Source organism: Oncorhynchus tshawytscha, linkage group LG06 (assembly GCF_018296145.1).
Source record: "Oncorhynchus tshawytscha isolate Ot180627B linkage group LG06, Otsh_v2.0, whole genome shotgun sequence".
Taxonomy (NCBI): Eukaryota; Metazoa; Chordata; class Actinopteri; order Salmoniformes; family Salmonidae; genus Oncorhynchus; species Oncorhynchus tshawytscha.
In genome coordinates, this window is record NC_056434.1 from 12,811,758 (window position 1) to 12,830,302 (window position 18,545).

General features: G+C 42.5%; 1 protein-coding gene across 1 annotated transcript; it reads left to right on the forward strand.

Moving 5' to 3' along the window:
- The first annotated feature begins 8,485 nt into the window (after positions 1-8,485).
- On the forward strand, positions 8,486-14,877 carry LOC112246719 (diencephalon/mesencephalon homeobox protein 1-B-like). Its single transcript, XM_024415220.2, has 5 exons — positions 8,486-8,700; positions 11,571-11,736; positions 11,966-12,144; positions 13,258-13,651; positions 13,858-14,877. The coding sequence occupies exons 2-5, from the start codon at positions 11,583-11,585 to the stop codon at positions 14,292-14,294; spliced, it is 1,164 nt and encodes a 387-aa protein (XP_024270988.1). The 5' UTR covers positions 8,486-8,700; positions 11,571-11,582; the 3' UTR covers positions 14,295-14,877.
- The last annotated feature ends 3,668 nt before the right edge of the window (positions 14,878-18,545 follow it).

The window sequence follows — 18,545 nt, forward strand, 5'->3', positions numbered from 1 at the left end:
TGTACTCCAGACACAGAAACGTGTACAAAGCTCTCCCTCACCCTCCATTTGGTAAATCCGACTACAACTCTATCCTCCTGATTCCAAGCTAAAACTAAAGCAGGAAGCACCAGTGACTCGGTCTATAAAAAAAGTGGTCAGATGAAGCAGATGCTAAACTACAGGACTGTTTTGCAATCACAGACAGGGACATGTTCCGGGAGTCTTCCGATGGCATTGAGGAGTACACCACATCAGTCACTGGCTTCATCAATAAGTGCAGAGGAAGTCATCCCCACAGTGACTGTACATACATACCCCAACCAGAAGCCATGGGTTACAGGCAACATTTGCACTGAGCTAAAGGGTAGAGCTGCCGCTTTCAAGGTGCAGGACTCTAACCTGGAAGCTTACACAAAATCCTGCTATGCCCTGCGACAAACCATCAAACAGGCAAAGTGTCAATACAGGGCTAAGATTGAATCTTACTACACCGGCTCCAACGCTCATCCAGTGTGGCAGGGCTTGCAAACTATTACAGACTACAAAGGGAAGCACAGCTGCGAGCTGCCCAGTGACACAAGCCTACCAGACGAGATAAATCACTTCTATGCTCGCGTTGAGGTAAGCAACACTGAGGCATGCATGAGAGCATCAGCTGTTCCGGACGACTGTGTGATCACTCTCTCCATAGCCGACTTGAGTAAGATCTTTAAACAGGTCAACATACACAAGGCTGCAGTGCCAGACCGATTACCAGGACGTGTGCTCTGGGCATGTGCTGACCAACTGGCAGGTGTCTTTACTGAAATTTTCAACATGTCTGTGATTGAGTCTGTAATACCAACATGTTTCAAGCAGACCACCATAGTTCCTGTGCTCAAGAACACAAAGGCAACCTGCCTAAATGACTACAGACCCGTAGCACTCACGTCCGTAGCCATGAAGTGCTTTGAAAGGTTGGTAGTGACTCAACAAAATTATCCCAGAAACCCTAGACCCACTCCAATTTGCATACCGCCCAAACAGATCCACAGATGATGCAATCTCTATTGCACTCCACACTGCTCTTTCCCACCTGGACAAAAGGAACACTTATGTGACAATGCTATTCATCAACTACAGCTCAGCATTCAACACCATAGTACCCTCAAAGCTCATCACTAAGCTAAGGATCCTGGGACTAAACACCTCCCTCTGCAACTGGATCCTTGACTTCCTGACGGGCCGCTCCCAGGTAGTGAGGGTAGGTAGCGACACATCTGCTAGACTAAGGAGATGATTGTGGACTACAGGAAAAGGAGGACCGAGCACACCCCCATTCTCATCGATGGGGCTGTAGTGGAGCAGGTTGAGAGCTTCAAGTTCCTCGGTGTCCACATCAACAACAAACTAGAATGGTCCAAACACACCAAGACAGTCGTGAAGAGGGCACGACAAAGCCTATCCCCCCTCAGGAAACTAAAAAGATTTGGCATGGGTCCTGAGATCCTCAAAAGATTCTACAGCTGCAACATCGAGAGCATCCTGAATGGTTGCATCACTGCCTGGTAGGGCAATTGCTCGGCCTCCAACCGCAAGGCACTACAGAGGGTAGTGCGTACGGCCCAGTATATCACGTCTACACCTGCATTGCTTGCTGTTTGGGGTTTTAGGCTGGGTTTCTGTACAGCACTTTGATATATCAGCTGATGCAAAAAGGGCTATATAAATGAATTTGATTTGATTTTGATTTGATCACTGGGGCTATGCTGCCTGCCATCCAGGACCGACACCAGGCGGTGTCAGAGGAAGGCCCTAAAAATTGTCAAAGACCCCAGCCATAGACTGTTCTCTCCACTACCGCATGGCAAGCGGTACCAGAGTGCCAAGTCTAGGACAAAAAGGCTCCTCAACAGTTTTTACTCCCCAGGCCATAGGACTCCTGAACAGGTAATCAAATGGCTACCCGGACTATTTGCATTGTGGCCCCCCCAAACCCTCTTTTTACGCTGCTACTCTGTTTATCTTATATGCATAGTCACTTTAACCATACCTACATGTACATACTACCTCAATAAGCCTGACTAACCGGTGTCTGTATATAGCCTCACTAATTTTATAGCCTTGCTACTGTATATAGCATGTCTCTTTACTGTTTTATTTCTTTACCTACCTATTGTTCACCTAACACCTTTTTTGCACTATTGGTTAGAGCCTGTAAGTAAGCATTTCACTGTAAGGTCACTGTGCACCGAACACCTGTTGTACACACAAATAAACTTTATTTGAAAACAAGAGAGCAATGTGATTTGTTAATGAGGAGTCAAATGCTACCAGAAACCAAGGACTGTGAATGATTGCATGCAACATGAAATCTATGAAAACACTTACCTTTAGACTCTCATTTTAAAATGTGCCCTTCATGGATGAAACATGTGTGTTTCAAGTTTTCAATGAAAGGCTTACTTGCAGGTTCCTTCTCGACAATGCAACAAGAGTAAGAAATAGAAAAAGTTACAAATACGAACATAAAGTAAATGGATCAGTAGAATATAATAAACATTTTGTAACGGCTGTTGGAAGGAGTGGACCAAAGCGCAGCGTAGTACGTGTTCATCTTTATTATTTAAACTGAACACTGATTAACAAAAACAACGAGAATAAATTAAACCGGAACAGTTCTGTCTGGTGCAGACACAAAGACAGAAAACAACTACCCACAAAACTCATGTGGGAAAAAGCTACTTAAGTATGGTTCTCAATCAGAGACAATGATAAACAGCTGCCTCTGATTGAGAACCACAGACCAAACAACAAAGAAATACAAAACATAGAAACTGAACATAGAATGCCCGCCTTAGTCACACCCTGGCCTAACCAAAATAGAGAATAAAAGCCTCTATAGCCAGGGCGTGACACATTTCAGCATAAGTTTAATACAGGAAGGTACAATTTATAGAACCGTATTTACAGGTGTTTCAAATGCGCAGTATTTCATAATAATAAGAGTCTAGTAGCAGTAGTTGTGATGTGTGTGTAGCATGTATGCATCAGTCAAAAGTTTGGACACAACTACTCAATCAAAGGTTTTTCTTTATTATTATTTTACAATGTAGCAAATAGTCCAAATAAAGACATCAAAACTATGAAATAACACATATGGAATCATGTAGTAACAAAAAAAGTGTTAAATGAAAATATATTTTATATTCTTCAAAGTAGCCACCCTTTGCCTTGATGACAGCTTTGCAAACTCTTGGCATTCTCTCAACCAGCTTCACCTGGAATGCTTTTCCAACGGTCTCGAAGGAGTTCCCACATATGCTTATTACTTGTTGGCTGTTTTTCCTTCACTCTGCGGTCCAACTCATCCCAAACCATCTTAATTGGGTTGAGGTCGGATGTTTGTGGAGGCCAGGTAATCTGATGCAGCACTCCGTCACTCTCCTCCTTGGTCAAATAGCTCTTACACAGCCTGGAGGTGTGTTTGGTCATTGTCCTGTTGAAAAACAAATGATAGTTCTACTCAGCAGAAACCAGATGGGCTAGCGTATCGCTGCAAAATGCTGTGGTAGCCATGCTGGTTAAGTGTGCCTAGAATTCTAAATAAATCACTGACAGTGTCACCAGCAATGTCCCTCCACACCATAACACATCCTCCTCCATGCTTTACAGTATGAAATACACATGCGGGGATCATCCATTCACCCACATCGCGTCTCACAAAGACACGGCAGTTGGAACCAAGCAATGAAGGTCCGATTCACACAGTCTGCTCTGAACAGTTGATGTTGAGACGTGTCTGTTACTTGAACTCTGTGAAGCATTTATTTGGGCTGCAATTTCTGAGGATGGTAACTCTAAAGAACTTATCCTCTGCAGGGTCTTCCATTCCTGTGGCGGTCCTCATGAGAGCCAGTTTCATCATAGCTCTTGAGGGTTTTTGTGACTGCACTTGAAGAAACTTTCAAAATTCTTGACATTTTCCAGATTGACTGACCTTCATATCTTAAAGTAATGATGGACTGTCATTTCTCTTTGCTTATTTGAGCTGTTCTTGCCATAATATGGACTTGGTCTTTTACCAAATAGGGCTATCTTCTGTATGCCCCACCTACCTTGTCACAACACAACTTATTGGTTCAAACGCATTAAGTGTCACGCCCTGATCTGTTTCACCTGTCTTTGAGCTTGTCTCCACCCCCCTCCAGCTGTCACCCATCTTCCCCATTATCCCTGTGTATTTATACCTGTGTTCTCCGTTTGTCTGTTGCCAGTTCATTTTGTTTCGTCAAGCCTCTGGTCCTGTCCCTCGATTTGTTCCTGTTTCCTAGTTTTCCTGGTGTTGACCATTTCTGCCTGCCCTGACCATGAGCATGCCTGCCATCCCTGTACCTTTGCCCCACTACTCGGGATTACCAACCTCTGCCTGACCCTGAGCCCACCTGCTGTTCTGGTGCCTTACACCCTCTCTGAATTATTGACCCCTGCCTGCCTTGACCTGTAGTTTGCCTGCCCCAATTGTAATAAACATTGTTATTTTGGCAGTCTGCATTTGGGTCTTACCTTAAACGTGATATTAAGAAGGAAAGAATTTGCTGAATTTAACTTTAAGAAAGCACAGCTGTTAATTGAAATGCATTCCAGGTGAATACCTCATGAAGCTGGCTGAGAGAATGCCAGGAGTGTGCAAAGCTGTCATCTCGGCAAAGGGTGACTATTTGAAGAATCTCAAATGAAATATATTTTGATTAGTTGATTAACACTTTTTTGGTTACTACATGATTCCATGTGTGTTATTTCATAGTTTATGTATTCACTATTATTCTACAATGTAGAAAATAGTATTCTTTTTTAAATTATTTTTGTATTAAATGAGGTGTTCTAAAACTTTTGACCGGTAGTGTATGTCTCTGTGTGTGTGTGTGCGTGGGTAAGTGGATGTGTTCTAAGGTGTGGAGAGTCAGTGCAGTTAGTCCAATTCAGCTCTGTGCCTGTTGGTATCAGACCTTATGCTCTTATACGGTCTTGACGGAAGCGAGTGAACAGCTCACGGCTGGGGTGTGTTGGGTCCTTGATGAAGCTGCAGGATTTCAACTGGCATCGTTTCGAGTAGATGTCCTGGATGGGTGGGAGCAAGGTCCCAGTGATGTACTGGGCTGTCTTCACCACCCGCTGGAGGGCCTTGCAGTCGTGGAGGGAGCAATTCTCATAGCAGGCCGTGATTCAACAAGTTGCAACCGCTCAGGACGCTCTCGATGGTGCATCGGAAGTGGAGACGCTGTTGCGCCCTCTTAACAAGAGTGGTGGTGTTGTCAACAATCAACTTCTTTGTTTTACTGACGTTGATGGAGAGGTTGTTGTCATGGCACCACAATGACAGTTCACTTACCTCCTTGGAGTTAGTGTCTCGCAAAGACATGCAGTCATGGCTCGTACCTGTGTTAAGGGTCAGTGTGGAGGAGGTGCTGTTTCCAATCTTCACAGCCTGTGGTCTGCCCTTCAAGAAGTCCAGGATCTAGTTGCAGAGGGTGGTGTCCAGACCCAGGGCTCTGAGCTTGGTGTCATATTTGGAAGAAACAATAGTGTTGAATGCTGAACTGTAGTCAATGAACAGCATTCTCACATAGGTGTTCCTCTTGTCCAGATGTGTTAGGGCCACGTGAATAGTGATGGGAATGGCATCTTCCATGGATCTGTTGGAGCGGTAGGCAAATTGGAGTGGGTCCAGTGTGCTGGCCTTGATGTGGGCCATGACCAGCCTCTCAAAGCATTTCATGATGACCGGGGTTAGTACAACAGGGCGATAGTCATTTGTGCATGTCATCTTTTTTTTCTTGGGGCACTGGGAAGATGGTGGTCTCCTTAAAGTAGGTGGAGACTACAGCCTGTAGCAGGGACAGGTTAAAGATGTCTTGACTTGGGTTGCAAAAACCTCATAATGACTCAATGTGCTTTGAGAGACTCCATTTACAATTATTTATATTAATGCAAAATATCAGTCTAAAATGTGCTCGACTTTTGAGCTGTAAAATGAAACGCCTATGCATAATAAACATGATTAAACTGTAATCGAAAGTCCTTTAGTTACCATTTAGTGTTTTACCGCTCGAGTTAGTTTATTAAGGCATGTGCTGCCCAAAGTCCTGATATGACTGGATACAGTTTTAGATCCTGAAAGCAGACAGGCCTACGTCATTCAGAGATGAAGAAGAGCAAAGACACGGATCATTCGAGGCTTCAACATGATAAAGTCTGAACTGACCAGATTCCGGATATGCAGAAAACAATGAGCCCTAGAGCAATAAAGCCCTTAAATTGAATTGTATTGAGAGAGAAATATCGCTGTAGGCCTAATATAAATTTGTCTTCGTCATGACCCTTGGCTTTAAACCCTTTCGACGCGCTGGACATTAGCCCGCATTAAGTTCTGTAGAAAGCTGATTTGAGGAAGAGCAGCTGGGGGGTATACCTTCTCGCTTTAATTGCTTTAGAAAGTCTTCCCACAAAGAGACACTGCCCAGATTTGCCTCCCGTTTACGTTCTTATTTCCATCAGTTCACAAGTTAATCCGATTTCTCTCGCAGACCCAAATACTCCGTGATATATGTGATGACAAGTGGTCGGCTTGAACGAATAAAAACTTTCCCAAAAATAACAACAAACAATGGGAAACGAATGTGCATTTATACGAATTAACTCCCAATTCAGCTTTATTGCATTGCCAAACATGTTGTCGTTATTTTCATTAGGTCTATTAACCCTATAGATAGTCTAATTATCACTTAATAGGCTTATTAGTTGAATATTGAAAATTACTATTAGGCCTAAATCATTGTCATCATTATAATAAGGGATTATCATGGCTATTAAGTCACCAAGACCCATCAAGACTCAAATCGGGAACAATTTTCTTCGACAATAAATCAAAGATTTAAAACAAGAGAATAGCAAAACACCCATTCTGATGTTGAATAAACCTCTCATTAAAATGACTGGATCTGCCTAGATCATTGTTGTAGTAGATAGGCCTAATATGATAAAGTATCACAAATAAACATGATTCATAGAGATATTGAACAGTCCATCTGTTGCGCGTAATGATCTCCAGGGCGCGCAGTAACTCGTCCTGCCAACCTGCTCAATCCACCAGGTTATGCCAAAACGGCTTATTCATTCCACAACAATTTAATATCGTTACCACTATTTGCATCATAAGTTTCCCAATTGTCTCATGTAGTCAATCAAGATGTGAGAATTGCACGACCTACAAATAAAATACAACAACATATTCGCCTTGAGTGCATTTAAAAAATAATTTATCCGGCATAGTTGTTATTGACAATTCACCTCTTGACTGGATTGTGACTGTGTCGCGAGTGCCTACACGTTTTCTTTCCGTGTAAAGTCGAAACTTCTATTTATGAATATAACCAAAGATCAAATTGAGTGTAAGATTCACCCCCCCCCCCCTCACTTTCTCTCCTCTTGGAGAAATTCAACAAAATATTCAAGCACTACATTAGAAGGCTACCCTTAATTCCAGCCTAAACGGTTTTTCTCCAGAATAAATCATTTCTAAAAACCTTGAAGAAGAGAGGGACATTATTGTTTTAATCCTCTTAGTAGCAGTCATTTTAAGACCGTTTTTTGGAGGCTGAAATGGCGTCTTGTCTCTGCAATCCTAAACTAAATCCCTTGGGTCCGGGAGAGTTTCTAAAGGCAGCACCCTAGCATCTATTAACCAGCTCTCCACCGCAGTCTCCTCTGCAAGTGGCTCGACAAAGTCGAAAAGCAAATCAAATTAAAGCATGAGTAACTTAATAGCCCGTTAAACACCTCAAACCATTGTAATTGAAAGCGTCATTGAAGCCATTGGCACGTCTTGAATGAACAATCATAAGTTCTTATTTACCACAGATTTGAATGAACCTATTATTAGTATTATTATTGCTATGATTATATGTAGGCTATTATAATGTTACGTGTTTACAACATGACATGGAAGATTTGTCAATATTCCGTGTTCCATTTGAAAATAGACTGCATATTGACCAAATATATACACACAGTAGGCTACAAAGGGCCGACATGCAAAACAATTACCAAATGTATATTTGAATTAAGATAATGAGTCTCAAGGAAACATATTTCTGCATATCAAAATATAGACTGAGCAACATGCGGGTTTCCCTAATGCATGACCTCTACGTACAATTAAAAGTTTCTGGCCTAAGAAAATGAAATTAAAATATGTTGGTGTAGGCCTATATGGCGAGAATAATAACAATAATAATAATATTGATATTTTGATAGGCTTAATGATACTATGATTATAACATTAATGTCCAGGAAATGATTAATAAATTAATAGTTTAAATCAGTAATGAGAAAGCTTGGAGTAGAAGAAACCTCTTTTGGTTGACACAGCAAAGATCCATTTGAAATCCTGCATGACCTCACCAGGCGCTCGAGCTCCTTAAAGCCCATTCGTTGTGCGCGAGCCCGTTAGATGGCAACTCTCGGTATTCTCCAACGACTGGAGAGTGATAGCACCGCGCACAGAAAACGGACTACAGTATTCCTGAGGAGTTTGAGTTCAAAAAATGAGTATACAGGACTAAACAGCACGGAATTGAGAAGTAATATACAAGGTGATACTTTGAAAGCTAATATTCCATTTGAAAACAGCCGGACATAAGCTATAGGCCAAGACCCCACGGGCAGCGTACGTAAGAGGTAAGACCTTTTTGAAAGGCACGCATCTGTATAAACAATCAAGTTGGACCTGTTAGTAAAGTAAAATGATGTGTGTCTGTCACAATTCCAGTTTTATTGCATTTCCTTGCAGCTTTAAACCTCTTCCATTTAAACATTGGAGCAATATATTGCCCGGGTCTTCTCATTATGCATGGAATACAAGCATTTCGCTACATTCGCATGAACATCTTCTAATCATGTGTATGTGACCAATAAAATTTGATTTGAAAAGTCTAAACTGAAACTTAGACTTCAACATTATTTCATGCCATTTTTTAAATCTCCAGTTTCTCCAGTCTCTAGTTTCTTAATTTAAATGATCCACGTCTACCGGGGGTAATTTTGGGCAAAACTTGAAAAAAGGGTCAATGTAGAAGAAAGAGTGTGTCGCCTGTACAGGCATATCAGCGGGCCGATATTTAGCCTCTACGGTGTCTGGGATAGAACTAAATACACGGCAATTAGCATAATGAGTGTTAAATCAGCTCCCCAAGGCTATCTGACTTTGTCCACATCGAGAGATTCATATTTTTAGTGATGAAAATTATTTAAAACCTCAATAAAGCAATTGTAAACAATATGTAGGCTACAGGCAATGACACTTATGAGGAACAGTCATATTCAAAAAAGGACATTATTAATCACACACACACCTAGTAGTTGAAACTTATTTGCACCTACATTAGACGAGTAGCCAACAGGCGTTCCATATGCATATATTTAACTTAAGCCTCCGGGTAGTGGGGCGGGAGCCGCCATAGACCAGGAGAAACGGCTCCCATTCAACTCAGGGAGCTAAATAAATATTTTGATAAGCACCTTCTGTCCCGTTCCTGGCCAAAGTAAAGTGTTCCCTTATGGCCTATGGCATATTCCAGTTTATTGTAAATCATTCCATTGTAAAAAATAAATAAATAATAATAAAATATGACAGTAAAAAGTAAACCTATGATTTAAGCCTGTATTTTAGGCCTATGATAATCTCTGTAAATTTGTACTGTATTATTGTCAAGGCAAAAAATGATAATTTATAATAGGTATAAATTATAAATAAATTATAAATCAAGATATGTATAGCATTCAGACATATATCTTAGTAAATGTTCATGCTCCTGCATTTGGTCACAATAAGAACGTGACTTTATAGAAGGTATATACAGGTTATCAGCGTTCATTCTGATTATTATTATGATTATATTAAGCTTTTATTACCAATTTTTATGTAACTTCGAGCACTCTACATTTCTGCATGATCAATTACACGCTGAAATGTTAAGGTCTTGATAGCGGTCTGATACTATGATTTTGGTACTGTATTTAGCTTTATTGTTGGGGTACAAATTCCTGCTGTCACCCTTCTGGCTTTTCATTCCCAAGAGCATATAAAACAAAATAATACCGTCGGCTGTATAATCTTTTCGACATACGTTTCAACTCGATGTAAGCCTACTAGACGAAGAAAAAATAAATCCAAAAGTGGCATATTTTAATCCACATTTTTGAGGGATTAAAATTATATTCAAACAAATATTATTGTAGGCCTAGATAGTTTTTACAGAATTGTTCAAAAAATTTAACGCAATATGAACGCACATGAAGCTAGGCCAAATTTTCTTACAATTAAATAAAACACTAAAACATGATTCGTTTTGACTTGTTTAATTCTCAGGATGCGATTAAATTCGGAACGCACTGACCAACTTCTGATTTATGTGGTAGGTAGCCTTTTCAACAGCAGGCTTGGGGCATTTTCTATCGTAATCTATAGGCTTAATCTGTGTAAATAAAAATGGTTAGTTATGCTATTATGCACGCTATTGTGCTACACATTATGGATAATGACAATAATTAGGCAATTTATAGGACTCAATGATAATATGATAATATCATTTAATAAATTAGTTTGGTCACACCAATTTATTTTGTGTGCTTTTTCAGAGAAAAGTCCCTGATTAATTTCTGATCATTGTGTAGTTTTCTGTTGACGTTTTTAAATTCTGCTAGCGCTGTAGGGGACCTATAGTTTGCCTAATTAGTAGGCCCACGTCGCTTAGCTATTCAGGCACAACGTCAAGTGCGACATTAAATGAATGAATATCAATATCAGCATTAATGTTGCGATAACACAGGAGAGTAGGCTAATTATTTCACACATCCCCTCGGGCTTTAGTGGGGGGAACTCTCATGGGAAGGACTGGTTAAATAGCGAGCTCTCCGTGGGAAAAGGGGTTTATAGGTTTAGTGGCTGGCTAGGTTTCTCAATGCCGTCATATAATAATGTCACTCTCAGCTTGAATCTTCTTAAAGAAACATATTTACAGTTATAGACATATAATAACTGATGTAATATTGGATCATGTCCAAATGCAGCTTCACCATTAGGTTATTTGAAATCAGCTACTGACAGTTTTAATAAAATGGGCGGCAGGTATCCTAGGTTAGAGTGTTGGGCCAGTGATGGAACGTCGCTGCTTGAAATACCCGAGACGACAAGGTGAAAAATCTGTATGTGCCCTTGAGCAAGGCACTTAACACTAATTTGCTCCAGGGGCGCCTTACTACTTACTACTATGACTGACCCTGTAAAACAACACATGTCACTGCACCTATCCGGTGTATGTGACAATAAAACACCTTAAACGAATGGAAATTAAAAACGAAGTTTAATATAAATACATAGCCTGCATAAATACAAGTGTAATACAAACATGTTCGATAATAATTTAGGCCTACATTTGCAGCCCAAGACTTGCTTACAGGTACATATATCAAACACTGATATTACTGGTTGTACTAATTCAACAATAACGAATTGTTTGAAACAACAATTTATCCCTCTGTATTTACAGGTGACAGCAGCCATGCAGCACTACGGAGTGAATGGATATTCTCTCCACGCCATGAACTCACTAAATGCCATGTACAATCTTCACCAGCAGGCGGCGCAGCATGCCCAGCACGCGCCCGACTACCGGCCGTCCGTGCACGCGCTCACGCTGGCAGAGAGACTGGCTGGTAAGAACTGGTTGCACATTTATTAATTCTACTGCGTAAATCTGTCCATAAGTCAGGCTATCATGCTGTGTGATGGACAAAAAATTGTCTTATGTTCAAAATGTGTTCTTGAGTTCAATGCAATAAACTGTTACATTGTTTCAGAAAGGCTTATTGATAAGCACTATATGACCTGTTCCTCAATTAAATTGGCCCAATCTCTTTTCCTTCAACGGCTGCACATTTCAAGACATAATCCTCGAGGCCCGGTATGGCTCCCAGCACCGAAAGCAGCGACGCAGTCGCACAGCCTTCACTGCCCAGCAGCTGGAGGCCCTGGAAAAGACCTTCCAGAAGACCCACTACCCTGACGTGGTGATGCGCGAACGCCTGGCCATGTGTACCAACTTACCAGAGGCCCGTGTGCAGGTGAGGATACTACTTAGTCAAAATAAATAAACTATTTCACCTGTATCTTAACTTTCAGTATTGGTTGTGTAGAAGAGGGGGAGTGTGGGTGATGAAGAGAAATACTTACTTAACCGTCTTCGTTGCTGGGGGAACATAGGACCATGCTAAAGATCTCCAACATTGCTGGGGGAACATAGGACCATACTAAAGATCTCCAATGTTGCTGGTGGAACATAGGACCATACTAAAGATCTCCAACATTACTGGGGGAACATAGGACCATGCTAAAGATCTCCAACGTTGCTGGGGGAACATAGGACCATGCTAAAGATCTCCAACGTTGCTGGGGAACATAGGACCATGCTAAAGATCTCCAACGTTGCTGGTGGAACATAGGACCATACTAAAGATCTCCAACGTTGCTGGTGGAACATAGGACTATACTAAAGATCTCCAACGTTGCTGGTGGAACATAGGACTATACTAAAGATCTCCAACGTTGCTGGTGGAACATAGGACTATACTAAAGATCTCCAACGTTGCTGGTGGAACATAGGACTATACTAAAGATCTCCAACGTTGCTGGTGGAACATAGGACTATACTAAAGATCTCCAACGTTGCTGGTGGAACATAGGACCATGCTAAAGATTTCCAACGTTGCTGGTGGAACATAGGACCATACTAAAGATTTCCAACGTTGCTGGTGGAACATAGGACCATGCTAAAGATTTCCAACGTTGCTGGTGGAACATAGGACCATACTAAAGATCTCCAACGTTGCTGGTGGAACATAGGACCATACTAAAGATCTCCAACGTTGCTGGAGGAACATAGGACCATGCTAAAGATCTCCAACGTTGCTGGTCTCAGCTGCTTTTTTTTGTGCTTCTGGCCATGACAAGTGGATGTTTTTGAGTTCCTCTGTCAAGGAGTTCAAATGCAATTAGTTAAAATGATATTAGTGAGATTTCTTTTTTCAAATTTACAGGTTTGACACACCAAAGCCATGTAACAAATCACCAAAATTGACATTATCAGAAGCCTTGGCTATTAGAGAATTATAGTTTATTACAAAGTGATGAAATTATGTTTATTACTGTATAACAACTGAAATCCGTCCTCTCACCAGGTGTGGTTCAAGAACCGCCGCGCCAAGTTCCGCAAGAAGCAGCGCAGCCTGCAGAAGGAGCAGCTCCAGAAACAGAAGGAGGCCAACAGAGAGGGAGGTGACGAGGAAGAGGTCAAGACCACCGACCCTTCCACCCAGACATCTCCATCCTCTCTCTCGGAGACCATGCGGCCCCAGCCTGCGGAGATGAGTGTGGAGGTGAACGTCACCTCCCCGGAGGCCTCGGACAGCGAGTCGGCTGCAGAGGACAACGGTGAGGGAGATGAGGAGCTGAAGTGGGAGAGGCTGCAGGATACTCAGCAGCATCAGCATCAGGGGGAGGTGCAGCAGGGGGGTGCAGGGCTGCAGCCGGGAGGAGGATCTCCATCCTGCAAACGCTTCAGCCCCACACCAGGTGAGAAATCCCATAGACAAATGGGCCATTAGACATATGTATTTATTATACTGTAGATGCACATATGTCAATTTTTGTTAGAGTGCTCATCCCTTATCTGCAGGACTTCAATGTATTCTATATTATTATGAATTAGTCTTGAAAGCGGAAAATACATCTTTCTCTCTAAAATAATAAAAACTATAACTAAAATCTCTATCTCTCAGACCCTCCCTTCCTCCCTTCCTCTAGCGGTGGCAGCAGTTGTGTGTCCCAAGGCTCCTATGCCTCATCCCCCCTCAGCCTCTTCCGTCTGCAGGAGCAGTTCCGCCAGCACATGGCTGCAACCAACAACGTGGTCCACTACCCCTCCTTCGACATGAGTACCCCCTCCTCCCTGCCCTACCTGGGCATGAACGTCAACATGCCCTCCCCCCTGGGCTCTCTGCCCTGCCAATCTTACTACCAGTCCCTGTCCCAGGCATCCATGTCCCAAGTGTCCATGTCCCAGGCCCAGCAGGTGTGGAACAGCCCCTTGACGGGTCTCCAGGCCCCTCCGAGCAGCCGACCCAGCCTCAACAGCAAGACCACCAGCATCGAGAACCTGCGTCTGAGGGCCAAGCAGCACGCTGCCTCCCTGGGCCTGGACACGCTACCCAACTGACCCCCTGGACACGCTACCCAACTGACCCCCTGGACACGCTACTCAACTGACCCCCTGGACCTGCTACCCAACTGACCCCCTGGACCTGCTACCCAACTGACCCCCTGGACCTGCTACCCAACTGACCCCCTGGACCTGCTACCCAACTGACCCCCTGGACCTGCTACCCAACTGACCCCCTGGACACGCTACCCAACTGACCCCCTGAACACGCTACCCAACTGACCCCCCCAGGGCAGGGCAGCTAACTGGGACACAGTCAGATGTTATGACCCTTTCTACTGACTGGACATTATAGACACTGCACCAGTTTTGTACACTGGGACTGCATGGGACTGGACATTATAGACACTGCATCAGTTTTGTACACTGGGACTGCATGGGACTGGACATTATAGACACTGCATCAGTTTTTTACACTGGGACTGCATGGGACTGGACATTAGATAAGAACCCTGCCGGACTATACTTATTTTGACACCCTTGCAGGTGAGATACATACACCCAGTGCAATCTCACTACTATACTGAACAAAAATATAAATGGAACATGTAAAGTGTTTGTCCCATGTTTCATGAGTTCAAATAAAATATCCCAGAAATGTTCCATACGCACAAAAAGCACATTTCATGGTCAAATTTGTTTGCATCCCTGTTAATGAGCATTTCTCCTTTGCCAAGATAATCCATCCACCTGATAGGTGTGGCATATCAAGAAGCTGATTAAACAGCATGATTATTACACAGGTGCATCTTGTGCTGGGGACAATAAAAGGTCACTCTAAAATGTGTAGTTTTGTCACACAACACAATGCCACAGATGTCTCAAGTTGAGGGAGAGTGCAATTGGCATGCTAACTACAAGAATGTCCACTAGAGCGGTTGTCAGAGAATTCAATGTTAATTTCTCTACCATAAGCCACCTCGAACATTGTTTTAGAGAATCTGGCAGTACGTCCAACCGGCCTCACAACCGCAGGCCACGTGTAACTACGCCAACCCAGGACCTCCACATCCGGATTCTTCACCTGCTGGATCATCTGAGACCAGCCACCTGGACAGCTGATGAAACTGAGGAGTATTTCTGTCTGTAATTAAAGCTCTTTTGTGGTGAAAAAGTCATTCTGATTGGTTAGGCCTGGCTCCCCAGTGGGTGGGCCTGACTCCCAAGTGGTTGGGCCTATGCCTTCCCAGGCCCACCCATGGCTGCGCCCCTGCCCAGTCATGGGAAATCCATAGATTATAGCCCAATGAATTGATTTCAATTAACTGATTTCCTTTTATGAACTGTAACTGGGTAAAATTGTTGAAATTGATGTTCGGTTTATATTTTTGTTCAGTATACTTCCTACCAAACCAGTTGGACCAGACTTCAAGTGCTACACTCCTAAATCACAAAGCCGTCATCTCATATGGGGCAAATGCATTATGGTCGTCTACAGTATATCTGATGATCTCAACACTAGAAGTGGTGAGGGTGACCATAATATTAAAGATGAGCTTTGCATGTATCATGAGACAGGGATTACAACAGTACAAATATAGAAATGGTACAAAGATTGAATCAAGATTCCAGCCTCAGATGAAAACTCCCATTCAAACATTTACAACAGGACAGACTGGCCAGTTCAATAGCCTACAAATCCCACAATGCCCTGCACCTGGCAGATGGATAGTACTTCCTGTTTTAGAGCTACATCCAGAGAGGAAGAGGCGAAGCAAGATGGTTCACTCCGCCCAAAATCAGTCCACAAAAACAAAACTAGGGAGAAATTTTTGTATGGAGGTCAATGAGTGTTGAATTTGCTGAACAAAAAATGTAATTGCTCATTTTCTACCGGAGGCTTATTTGATTGAATAAAAGTGTCAGTGGATAGGTTGCTATGAATGCACTGATATAAGTGGATGCACGTGGCATTTCAAAAAAAAAAAAGATATAGTAAATGACTTTATATTGGAGTTGCCTGTTGTTCACATGCGTATCTGCCCTCTCATTGGCTAAAATGGTCTGACCTGATCTTGCCTCCTCCCGTCTGCCTTCCATCTTCGAGGATATGTATTTCCATTGTTAGAGCAGTCACTAGACTATCTAGTCAATATAATAGATCTTTGCTACATCCCACCTGCAAGAATTTATTCCACATTGTACTGTAAATACCCCTCCATGTTTGTTTCCATCCCATCTGCTTGGTTAGGGAGTGTAAGTTGGTGTCTCCTTTTGTGTCGGAGTACTTACAAGAGACATTCAACCTATTTTTGACATTGCATTAAGCCACAATGGAACAAAGGACCCCCCAGTAGAACGAGCCAATACCTGCTCGGTACAGATTAGTCTATGGAATCCTACAGGGGGAACAGAGCGATGTTCAAATATGAAACTGTTCAACCTATGTTATGTTCACCTGGGTGCCAGGCTGTTTCTGCGTTCAAGAGCGTTGGTACATCCTTAAAAAGACAAGAAAAAAACTTGGTGTTGTTGACTAAAGCAGAAACGGACTGGCACCCAGGCCATAGCTACACTATATGCATTTTATCATTGTAGATCCCAGACATGTACTTGTCAATTTTTTACTTAAATGTGAGTCATTTATATGTTAAAATGCAAGGGAATAAACCACATGTATGAAGACTGATTGGTTAATGAGATTATTATTTTAGAGGTTTATTAAAATTCTGCAAATTACAATTTATGAATGGTTTTACAATTTGGTATGAACAATTTTGGGAACACATCACAGGCTACAGAGGACAAACTGGTTTGAACTCTTATATTGTACAGGGAAGACGGCTTTAAAACTACTGTATCTGCACAAGAGTGCACACACGTAGGAACACACACACCGTACGCACGCAAAGACTTCCTAAAAGTTACAACTTTAGGAGAGACCATTCAGTATGAAATTAATACAATACAAACACAGAGCAAAAATATAAATGCAACATTGTGTTAAAGGATTTGTTTTTTCCGTTTATGTTTTGGAGGTTGGACTTTAGCACGTATAGATCATTAGCACCTAGGGCACGCAGATCGGTGTCACCTCGTTAGTCAGTATGTGTTACACCTGTGCTGGTTGCCATATCGTTAGTGGGGAGGTGTTTCACCTGTGCTGTCCCAGGTGCTATTTAAGCGAAGCGTACCAGTTGTTTGGATAGATGCGGAGGATTAACACTTTTAGTTGGCGCTATCTATTTTGAGTTCTAAACAAACAATCCTTTATCCGACTTTGTTTTGCTCTACCTTTTTGGTTTGCTTCCTGTCTTTAAGTTTGGTGTGGGTTTTTCTTTCGTTTGCCTCTTCTTGTGCAAATTTAATGGGCGTTCATGGTGGTCTTCTAGGTTCCAGGTGTTGTTGCTAGTCAACTTTCAGTGGACACATCCCATGTGTCTTTCAGAACCCCCCCTAAAACCCCACCCGTTTTGTTTTGGTTGTTGGTCAGTGACTGTTAATTCCCCCTTCTGTTTGAGCAACATTGTGTTCTTGCTGGGGAATGTAACAAAATGTGAATGTGTTTTCTTGAGCTAAAATATCCCAGAAATGTTCACATACACACAAAAAGCTTATTTCTCTCAATGTGTGCACAAATTAGTTTACATCCCTGTTACTGAACATTTCTCCTTTGCCAAGATAATCCATCCACCTGGCAGGTGTGGCATATCAAGAAGCTGATTAAACAGCATGATCATTACAGGTACACCTTGTGCTGAGGACAAAACGCTACTCTAAAATGTGCAGTTTTGTCACAACACACTGCCACAGATGCCTCAAGTTGAGGGAGCGTGCAATTGGCACACTGACTGCAGGAATGTCCACCAGAGCAGTTGCCAGAGAATTTAATGTTAATTTCTCTACCATAAGCCCACTCCAACATTGTTTTAGAGAATTTGGCAGTACGTCCAACTGGCCTCACAACCGCAGACCATGTGTAACCAGCCCAGGACCTCCACATCCAGCTTCTTCACCTGTGGGATAATCTGAGACCAGCCACTCAGACTGCTGATGAAGAATTTCTGCACAAACTATCAGTAACAGTCTCAAGGAGGCGCATCTGTGTGTTCTTCGTCCTCACCGCGGTCTGACTGCAGTTTGGCGTCGTAACTGACTACTGTGTGCAAATGCTCACCTTTGATGGCCACTGGCACGCTGGAGAAGTGGGCTCTTCACTGATAAAACCTGGTTTCAACTGTACTGGGCAGATAGCGTGTATGGCGTTGTGTGGGCAAGCCGTTAGCTGATGTCAACGTTGTGAACAGA

What these genes read in the sequence shown, in the direction of transcription:
- LOC112246719 (XM_024415220.2), top strand. Translation starts at nt 11,583, where the DNA reads ATGCAGCACTACGGAGTGAATGGATATTCTCTCCACGCCATGAACTCA. An exon ending in GCTGGCAGAGAGACTGGCTG is followed by an intron (nt 11,737 to 11,965) that starts GTAAGAACTGGT and finishes GCACATTTCAAG; the next exon opens with ACATAATCCTCGAGGCCCGG. An exon ending in TACCAGAGGCCCGTGTGCAG is followed by an intron (nt 12,145 to 13,257) that starts GTGAGGATACTA and finishes TCCTCTCACCAG; the next exon opens with GTGTGGTTCAAGAACCGCCG.